This window comes from Nannospalax galili, unplaced genomic scaffold, assembly GCF_000622305.1.
Source record: "Nannospalax galili isolate Female #2095 unplaced genomic scaffold, S.galili_v1.0 scaffold490, whole genome shotgun sequence".
In the NCBI taxonomy this organism is placed as follows: Eukaryota; Metazoa; Chordata; class Mammalia; order Rodentia; family Spalacidae; genus Nannospalax; species Nannospalax galili.
The window spans coordinates 3085665-3095974 of record NW_008329666.1 but is presented as its reverse complement, the minus strand read 5'-3'; the positions used below and the strand labels follow the sequence as shown (position 1 = coordinate 3095974).

General features: G+C 44.1%; 1 protein-coding gene across 1 annotated transcript in view; it reads right to left on the bottom strand.

Annotated features, from left to right (window-relative positions):
* Positions 1-9968: 9968 nt before the first annotated feature.
* Positions 9969-10310, bottom strand: part of Aldh7a1 (aldehyde dehydrogenase 7 family member A1) — a 44117-nt gene continuing 43775 nt past the window's right edge. The window contains exon 18 of the mRNA XM_008841008.2: positions 9969-10230. Within this exon, the coding sequence (XP_008839230.1) occupies positions 10176-10230 (55 nt within the window). The 3' untranslated portion in view covers positions 9969-10175. The remainder of the gene's footprint in view (positions 10231-10310) is intronic.

Sequence of the window (10310 nt, the reverse complement as noted above, 5' to 3'; positions counted from 1 at the left end):
ACTAGAAGCCATAGGTCTGCTATGGGCTCACCCTGTACTGTTTCTACCTGCTTAATGGAGAGCTCTCTCATTTCCCCTTTATTCTTTGTGGTCTATGAGAGCATCTAAAATACATCACATGGGAAAACCAGGGTTCTATTTGGAAGTCTACAGCCTGTTTCCTTCTTCTAGGGAGGGGTGCTGTCCTTAACCAAGAAGGGGTACTTGGAGGCATGTCTAGTGTGGTGGTTTGGATGAGTATGTCCCCCATAGGCTACAAGTATTTTTTTAGTATTTTATTATTTTATTTTATGTGTATGAGTGTATTACCTGCATGTAGATAGGTATATCCATGCCATGCAGTGATTGCAGAGGTCAGAAGAAGGTGTCAGATCCCATGGAACTGGAGTTATGGATGGTTGTTAGCTGCCATGTAGGTGCTGGGAATTGAACCGGGGTCCTCTGCCAGAGCATCTCTCTAGCCCTAGCTACAAGTATTTGAATATTTAGCCCCAGTTGGTCATTGTTTACGGAGGTTTAGGGGATGAGGCCTTGCTGTGTGAAGCATATCACTGGGAGTGGGTTCTGAGAGTTCACAGCCTTGCCATTTTTCCAGTTTGTCTCTCTGCTTCCTGGGCCTGCTTGAAGATGTGCATGTTCAATTTTCCACACCAGCTGCCTTCTGCCATGCTTCCCCTGCCACAGTGGACTCTTGTCCCTCTGGAACCACAAGCCAAATAGATTCTTCTTTCTACGAGTAGCCTTGGGCATGGTGTTTTATCACAGCCACAGAGAAGTAACCGATATATCTAGCTCATCAGGACCTGAAGAACAATGACATTGAATTATTGGTTTGGAAGACACTGGAATGTCACTTGGCCTAGATAAAAGAAACATGTGCAGCCGGAAAAGATGAACAGAGCTGTGGTCCCCTAGACAAATTGGAGGGCACATCCTCCACCTAAAGGAACTGAAGTTCAACTTTTTGAAAGCAGACTCCTAAACAAAGCACTCAGGGTGACGTCGGCCCAGACTGTGACAGTTGGGTCCAGTTCACTCATTTTACAATAAGAAAAGTAAGATTATGTCTCTAAGATCATTCAGGTCCTTTGAGAAGAATGTAACTGGCACCTCGGTGTCCAATCTCAAGGACTTGTCTCCTTCTTCCAACTGAAGCAACAGGCATTCTACTCCCTGTCACAGGCAGGCAGGGGACAATCAAGTGTTATTTTGACTCTGACTCAAAAATCTGCACATAAGGAAAGGTCAGGCCTTCTTGTTCCACCTCTTAAATAAATGTTAAAATAAGGTCAACAAGATGTCTCAGCAGATAAAAAGCCGCTGCCACCAAGACTGACCTAGATTCAATCCTTGGGACCTACATAGTAGGAGAGAATGAACTCTTGTCCTTTGACTACCACATATGCACTACAGCATACACACATACACACACACACACACACACACACACACACACGCACACACACACGCACTAAATAAAATGTAAATTTTAAAAAATTTAAATAATATACAAAAAAATCACTTCTTGGTCTTGACTAAAATCAAGTGTAAAATAAAATATAAACATTGCAAAAGAAAAAAGATCATCAATTAAGAAGAGGCAGAGAGGGGGCTGGAGGGATGGCTCAGCGGTTAAGAACACTGACAGCTCTCACAGAGGACCCAGATTTGATTCTCAGCACCCACATGGTAGTTAACAACCACCTGTAACTCCAGTTCCAGGGACTCCCATGCCTTCTTCTGACTCCTCAGGCATTGCACAACATGGATGCACTTACACACATGCAGGCAATACACTCACTCAAACACATTAAAAATAAGATAAATATTTTAAAAGGCAGGGAAGGAGGGATGCTAAGAGTCAGCTTCAGATGCATTATTCACTTTCATAAGACCATGAACTCTGACTACATGGGCCTGACTCCACCCCTACCACTTATCACCTCTATTTGTGTGACATGGGAAACATTACTTAACCCTTCCACGCCTGAGTTTACTCTTCAATTAAGTGGGGATCATCATAGTATCTACTTTCTAGGGCAGTGCTTTGAAAAATGCCTAGAACACCATGTAAGTATAAATCGAACAGAGTGTCTTACGGAGATTTGTAAAAGAATTAATCTCACGCACACTCACTGTGGGGAGTAGAGTAAAAGGAAAACAACTTAGTCATATTTTTAAAAAAGATTTGTTTTATTTATGTGTATGTGTGTTTGCCTACATGAGTTTATGTGTTCCATGTGCATGCAGGAGCCCATAGAGGCCAGAAGAGGGTTTTTTTAATCCCCTGGAACTGAAGTTACAGGCAGTTGTGAGCCACCTGACCTGCATGCTTGGAACCAAACCCAGGTCCTCTGCAAGAGCAGTAAGCTCTTAACTGCTGAGTCATCTCTTCAGACCCTTAATCATACTTCTTGGCTTAAAAGGTAGAAAGCCAGGCATGGTGGTGAATGCCTTCATTCCCAGCAATTGGAGGGAGAGGCAGACAGCTCTCTCTGAGTTCAAGGTCAGCCTGGTCTACATAGTGAATGCCAGGCCAGCTGGTGCTACAGGGAGACCCTGTCTCAAAAATACAAAATAATAATAATAATAATAATAAATAATGTAGAAACCTGCAATAGTAGGCAAACATTGTTTTTCCCTTTGGCATTTTGGGGGTCAAATACTCCATGGAAGCTGGGGTGATCTGTATAGCTAACAGAAGCATTCTGGAAAGTAAAGGAGCTCATGAAAGTAGGCTGCTGAGCTCAGCATATATCTACTGGCTGGAAACTTCCTCAATAACCCCCTGGAATCCAGTCTTCTGAACTCACTGCTCAACAGCGTGTGTTTTCTCTGACCAACAGCGACACCTATAGGTTAACACCATAACAAGTGAAGATACCCCCAATCTCAGCGAGATTTCTAAAACCCTGGACTAGGCCAGCTTCAAGATTTACAGTAGGCAAACAGAAAACAGTGAACAGTTGTTGGATCTGTGTTTCTACTTCCAAATTTAATTTACCTTGAACAGTAAACAGCCTCTGCAGTAATTTATGCATAAGGTGGTTGGAATCCTATTTAAAATGAAATCATCTAATACATAGTAATAATTTTAAATTTAAGACATTGAGCTAGGGCATGGTGGTACTCACCTGCAATCCCAGCACTTAGGAGGTAGAAGCAGAAAGATCATGAGTTCAAAGCTAGCATCAGCTACATAGGGAGCGGGAGTTTGAGGACAGCCTGGGCTGCATGAGACCCTGTCTCAAAAAAAAAAAAAGAAAGTTAAGACATTAAATAAAATAAGTTACAAAACATTTCAAAGAACCTTTAAAATCTGAACAAATCAAGATGCATACATCAAGAGATGTATGCATCTGACTATTCTTGCAGAAGACCCAGGTTCCAATCCCAGCACCCACATGGCAGCTAACAACTGTCCCTAACTCCAGTTCCAGAGGATCTGACAGCCTCTTCTGTCCCCTGTGGGCATTGCATGACATGGGTACACTTACCTACATGCAGGTGATACACGCATACACATAAAATAAAAGTAAAAATTTTTTTAAAAGATACATAATATGTACACTTGTTTTGTTTTGTTTTAATTTCATTTTGTAGTCCTAGAACTTGCTACATAGAGCACTCTGGCCTCAAACTCACAGTGATCTGCCTGCGTCTGCCTCCTGGGTGGTGGGATGAAAGGTGTGTGCCACCCCACTCAGCTACCTTAATTTCTTAAAATACATCTTTAAATAGAAAGAAGCGAAAAATATTTGTGACGATTTTTCTAAACTTAGCATAACTATACCAAAGACCAAAAGATTTGATTATACAAAAAAAAATTCAAGGGGTTGGAGACATAGCTCCGTTTGTTGGTAGACTGCTTGCCAATCACACGTGGTTCCATCTCTAGCACTGCTTAAGATAGGCATGATGGTGCACTCCTGTAATCCAAGCATTTCAGAGATGTGGGCAGGATCAGGAGTTCAAGGCCACCTCAGCTACAGAGTATATTCAAAACCAGCCTTGCCCTGACTTTAAAAAAAAAAAAAAAAGGGGAAAATGAAAATTCAAAACTTTGTATACCAAGGTGATCAAAATGTTCCCAGCTTCTAGGACTGAAAATGACAGCCCGCTGAAGTCCAGTACCTTCCCACATCTTAAACACCGAGGTGAACAGCCTCCATCCATGAAACCAAACATGAAGTGATTATATGTTGTTGTGTGCGGGGGTCGCGCTGCTGTGCCAGCTGTTGGCTGGGTGCGTGGGTTTCGCTGCTGGGCGGGTCTCTGGCTCTCCGTGGCTGCCGGGTGCCGGCGACTCTGCAGATCGGGGGTCCGCGACGGTGGGGAGTGCAGGTTCTGTGCCAAGGCAGGCTGCCAGTAGCTGGGCTCTGCAGGTTACTGCAAGCTGCCGGGTGGGCTGCGCCAATCTGCTGGGGGCTCAGGCTAGCTGCAGAACAGAGCCGAGGCGGGGATCGCAGGAACGAACCAGGAACACACAAGCTTCACTAGTGAATGTTGACGGGGGACAGCTCCTCCGGGGAGACTGAATCACAGGCTGGTCGCAGGCGCAATGAAACACAGGATACAGCTCAGTCGGATTCAGTGATACAGCTCCTTTAGACTCAGTGATCAGCTCCATTTTATTAGGGTGAAACTAGAAGATTTATAGTGTGGAGACAGTAGCAAAAGCCTCAGCTGATAGGTGCTCCTAGAATGCTTTATTTACATGAGGCGGTGGGCTTCTATGCTGTCAGACAGTGCCTGATTATCACATAGAAAAAACACGGTAGTTTCTATGCCAGAGGTCATGTTTTAAGATAAGGCATCTGTGAAGGGCACTTCAAAGGTGAGCCAGGAAGAGAGTAAGAGGCGCCTTGCTGAAAAGGGGAGTCTTTCCATCAAACGCCGAGCCGGCTTGCGGCTATCGGGACATGGAGAGACTGTGACCCTAACAGCAGGGGTCCCCAACAATTATAGGGAAGGTATGGTAAATATGGAGAGGGTACAAACGATAAATGTCTGCGGAGACCAAGCAAGTCAACAAAGGAAACAAGTCAGCAAGTGAATCAGGCCACATCTTAGGATGAGTGGATTGGGGCCATAGCAAGTGGATCCACCCCTCTCATCTAAAAGTACCGAAATCAAGACATTTTAAAACACTCCAAACCAGCTTTCCGGTTTGCAACCTGCCAGAGAATGGGAGAACAGTCTGGAAGTGCCAAGAAGTGCTGGCAATTGGCAGCAGTGGCCAGATCACAGGATTCAAGAGGAAGAAGCAGCTCAGTATAATTAGCAATCAGAAATACAAGAGTCCTAGGGCTGGGGATGTAGCTCAGGTGGTCGAGGGCTTGCCTACCACACACAGAGACGTAGGTTCAGTTCCCAGCACCATATAAACTAGGTGTGGTGGCTTGCACCTGTAATCTCAGCACTCCAGAGGTAGACATGCTGCCTGAAATGCACAAGCATCGACTACTGCCATGGACCAAGGGAACCTCAAGTCCGAATTCCTACAAGAATCCAATCTGATGATGGCCAAGTTGAAACTGTGATGACTGCAGAAGCCTATGCTACCAAAGATGAAAGGCCATCAGAGGAGAGTCTTGAAGAGGACTTTGCCCTGTGCATTTATAACATGGCTCCTCAAAAATCTCACAAGTCAACAGCCATCTTGATAATAATAATAATAGGGGCTGGAGAGATGGCTCAGCAGTTAAGAACACTGGTTGTTCTTGCAGAAGACCCTGGTTGGAATCTCAGCATCCACATGGCATCTAACAACTGTCTGTAACTCCAGTTCCAGGGGATCCGAGAGTCTCTTCTGTCCTCCATGGGCATTGCACGACACAGGTGCACTTACCTCCACACAGGCAATACACGCATACACATAAAATAAAAATAATAAATAAAAATATTTTTTAAAAATGTTAAAAAATAGTAATAATAATAATGGTGACAATGGCTGAGGCAGTTAGTGACTCGAAGGCCTTCACGAGCTTCTCCAGCATGTCCATGGCGGCCTCCAAGAAAGGAGGATCTGCCCTGCAGGCAGGAGTAGAACCCAGGTGCCTAGCCATCTTGGGTCCATCCCCTCCATCCTGAGGGGAAAGATTTTAAGCAGAAGAGCAAAATTTTAGCCAGCCAAATGAAGTAGCTTTGTTTCAGGGGATCCAACACCCTCTTCTGACCTCTGCAGGCATTGCAGGACATGAGTGTACTTACATACATGCAGAAAAAAACACTGTTTGAGAGCCTGAGTACTCAAGGAAAAAGAGAGATCTAGAGTTGTGGTCCCCTCCTGTGAGCTGGAGTCATGGTCCCTTCCCATGAGCTGGAGCTGTGGTCCTCTCCTGTGAGCTGGAGTGTCCTCTCCTGAGAGCTGGAGCTGTGGGACCCCTCCTGTGAACTGGAGCTCTGATCCTCTTCTATGAGCTGGAGCTGTAGTTCCCCTCATGTGGGCTGGAATCGTGGCCCTCTCCTGTGAGCTGGAGCTGTGGTCCTATCCTGTGGGTTGGAGTCCTGGACCCCTCCTGTGAACTGGAGCTGTGGTCCCCACCTGTGAGATGTATTATAAGGTGCCCTCATAATATGGACTCCCAGTCCCAGCAGCGATGATCAGAATGGACTGTGCTGGATCAGGTGTTCACCCACTGTTGAAGATTAATGCATCTTTCAACTCTCACCAGAGAAGTGTCCTCGTGCAGCAGATGGTGATTGACACAGAAACTTGTGGCTTTCTAATGTGCGGGAAAGAAGGAGCTGCAGAGCATTTATCTCTGAGTGGGACGTCCCTGTCAGGCTTCTGGAGCTCAAGGCTCAGGAATAATTTCGGAGGGGGAGGTGGAAAGAATGTAAGAACCAGAGGTGGTGGATGACCATGGGGAGGGGGGGCAGAGACAGCTTGTCAGTTACTTATATGAACTCACAGCAATGGTGACAGCATGAACAAGTCCTATGCAGGCTCCAGTGGATGGACCCACACTGAAGAACATTTGGGGATTCAAGTTAAGACTCTATAGGCCTTATTATACAGAGAATACATTTAATTGGGTGTTGGGGGGGTGTGGGGAGGTGTGTATGGGAGAGGGGATATAAATGTCATCAAATTATATTGTATGGAAATCACAAAAATTCAATAAAAATGCAAAAAAAAGAACTGTTGTAGGAAATTACAAAAGCTCAATTAAAAAAAAAAAAAATCAAGCAATCCAGGCATGATGGCACTCGCCTTTAATCCCAGCACTCAGGAGACAGAGCTCTGTGAATTCAACGCCAGCCTGGTCTACATAGTGAGCTCCGGGTGCTATGGGGAGACCCTGTCTCAAAAAGACAAAAAAAAAAAAAAAAGTTCAAGGTCATCCATCCTAAAAAGCAAGTTCAAGGATAAACTAAGCTACACAAAGTAAAACAGACAAAAACCCCACAATATTCTTGGGGGCCTTCAAACACGGTGAGCAATAACATATAAGTGTTGGTTTTTGTTGGGTTTTTTTGAGATAGAGTCTTATGTAGTCCAGGGTGGTCTCAAACTCATTATGTAGCCAAGGATGGACCTTGAACTCCTGAGTCCCCCTGTATCCATCTCCTAATTGCTAGATTACAGACACACCACACCATGCTTATCTCAGATATATATTATTTTTGTGGTTAAAATGTTTGTTAGTAAGCAGGGTTGGAGAGATGGCTTGGTAGATAAAGCACTTACTGTGCAAGCGTGAGGACCCGAGTTCAGATCTCCAGCACCCACATAACACCAGGCAAGCATAGTGACTGCCTGTCATCCCAGCAGTTCATGAGGCAGAAACAATGGATCCCAGAGCAAGATGGCTAGCTAGACTAGCTGAATCAGTGAGCTCTGGGTTCAAGTGAGGAACCTTGCCTCAATATATAAGATAGACAGCAATCAAGGAAGACACTGTGTTAACCTCTAGCTTGCACACATACAAACACCCATGCACATACACACACACTACACATGCACACACAAAAAAGGTTAATGAGCAACTTTTATTTCTTAAGCCAGTGAAAAAAGAACAAAAAACGACAATTTAAAGGCAAAAAATTTTAAATTCACAAAATATTCAGTCCTTGTGCTAGACACATATATGAAAGTTTCAAAGAAAACTTTCAGAATGTTTCGCCCAACTTCTACCCTCAATAGGACAGCTCCCCATAACCTTCTAATCAGTGTGCATGGATGTCATCGTAGTCTGTGGCCACAGTGTCATGACTCCTGTAGATATACAGGAGATAGAGACATTCCTTAAATATTTAACTGAAGAAAGTAAGATTTGACTAAAAACTTTTTCATCAAAATGAGCACTGACACAGTCTGCAGTTCTTGTTTTGTCTGCAACATAGTTTTGTGTATCTAAGGCTGGCCAGGAACTCCTGACCCTCTTATGGACTGGGATTCTAGGTGTGTATCACCATACCTGGTTAATATGGTGCAGATAGAGCTTTCCAAGTACCTGGTCCTCCAACTGCATTTGCCCTTTTTTATAAAATCAAAATTGCACATTCTTTTGATTTAAAGAGAATTCCAGCACTCAAGGAAGCCTGGCATAAGTTGAGACCGTGCCTAAAGAAAAAGTAATTCTAATACTGGCCAGCTCACTGCTCCCTTCTTTATGGAAAAAGATAATAGTTCTATGCTTATTATGAAAAACAGAAATCTGTCTACATGGCCATATCAACCATTCTCTCAGAACCCACTCTCCATCTTAGTAAGCCCATGTCACTGTTTATTTAGTAATTTGGGGCACTGTCAATTTTCCACATGAAATGAAGTCTGTGCTTCCCCTATCGTCACTCTCCCTGTGAACATCCTCAGCAGCTGCTTCATCAGTATCTGGCTTAATTCATATTCAGCGATGGCAATGGCAGCATGCCCAGGTAAACATGACTCACAGCTGACCCTGGAGTACAGCACGAACACATTTTTCTAAGTGTTTATTGTTTCATGTGCTGCTTCCTGCATCAGAATCAGTCCCCAAACTCCTCATCATTGTCCAAATCTTTACACACCCTGATGAGGCAAGTTGCCTACAAACGTCTTCTTCAAAAGCTCCTGTCCTTACCCAATAGTAGGGGTAAGGTGGCTGCTACACAGTACAGGCTCCTCTGGGACGAGTCAGGGCAAAGCCTCCTGACGAGCTCCCTAAGGAGGCTTCGGATTCTGAGCAATGACCAAGTGCCCCGTAAGCACATGGATTGAGAACCCAAAGGCAACTGCAATAGCCTGTAGCTCTGGACACTAGTCTGAGGTCACATGAGGCATCCAGATGTGCTTTCCAATGAATTTTACATGAGCAACTTCAGTCTTAGAGTCCCCAGCAGGTGACAGGGAAGTTCTGGAACAAGAATGGAGGTCTACCTCTTACAGGTCAAGTTGACATGGTCATAAGCACGAGCCATAACTGGGTGAATAACTTTCATCATGTTAGCTTTGCTTGCTCCTTTTTTTTTTTTTTTTTTTTTTGGTATTTTTGAGGCAGGGTCTCCCTGTAGCCCCACCTGGCCTGGAACTCACAGAGATCCACCTGCCTCTGCCTCCCAAGTGCTGGGATCAAAGGCGTGCGACACCATTCCTGGCAATGTCACTTTTTTTTTCCTTGCTATAATGGGGATTGAACCCAAGACTTTACCTGTGCTAGGCAATTATTCACAGCTGAGCTAAAACCCCCACCCTACCCAACTCACTCTCTGTCATTTTAAACACTGCAAGTCACTATATGAATACTGTGCTGTGGTCCTCACATAAGGGGTACCTTTCCCTTTCATCACACCCTTTCTGATCTCTGCCAGGAGGTCAACATGAATATCCAATACTTCCTGATTTCTTATCTACTGCAAAGAATTTTCCCCCTCTGCTCTGTTCCATACATTGCCAAACTTCTATGATAGTGAGTACTTTTCTTAACTATGAAATAATTAACTTTTTTTAAAATAAAGTACAGTTAGTGACATACCCAATCTATCTTTTGTTAAACATGGTTATGTTGTGAATATTTTATTTTGGTTCTTTTAAAAATGAGTCTCTTGATTTAGTCAGGCTTCAGGATCACTGGAAATTAGCCAACATCATATACAGAATGATCATTTATTCGGGGTAAATTGAATTCTTCTTGGTCTTCTTCAGAGCAGCTATAGGAATGCCTAAGTGATGCCAGCTGGAAACACCATCACTGAAACTTGATTCCCTGGGCCAATGGAAGGGCTTTACTGTAGTTGATGGTGCTGGAGGAGAGAAGTAAATGGTGGTGCATATTTAACACAGGATCCTTTCATATTATAAACATGGGTCTATTTATATTAAC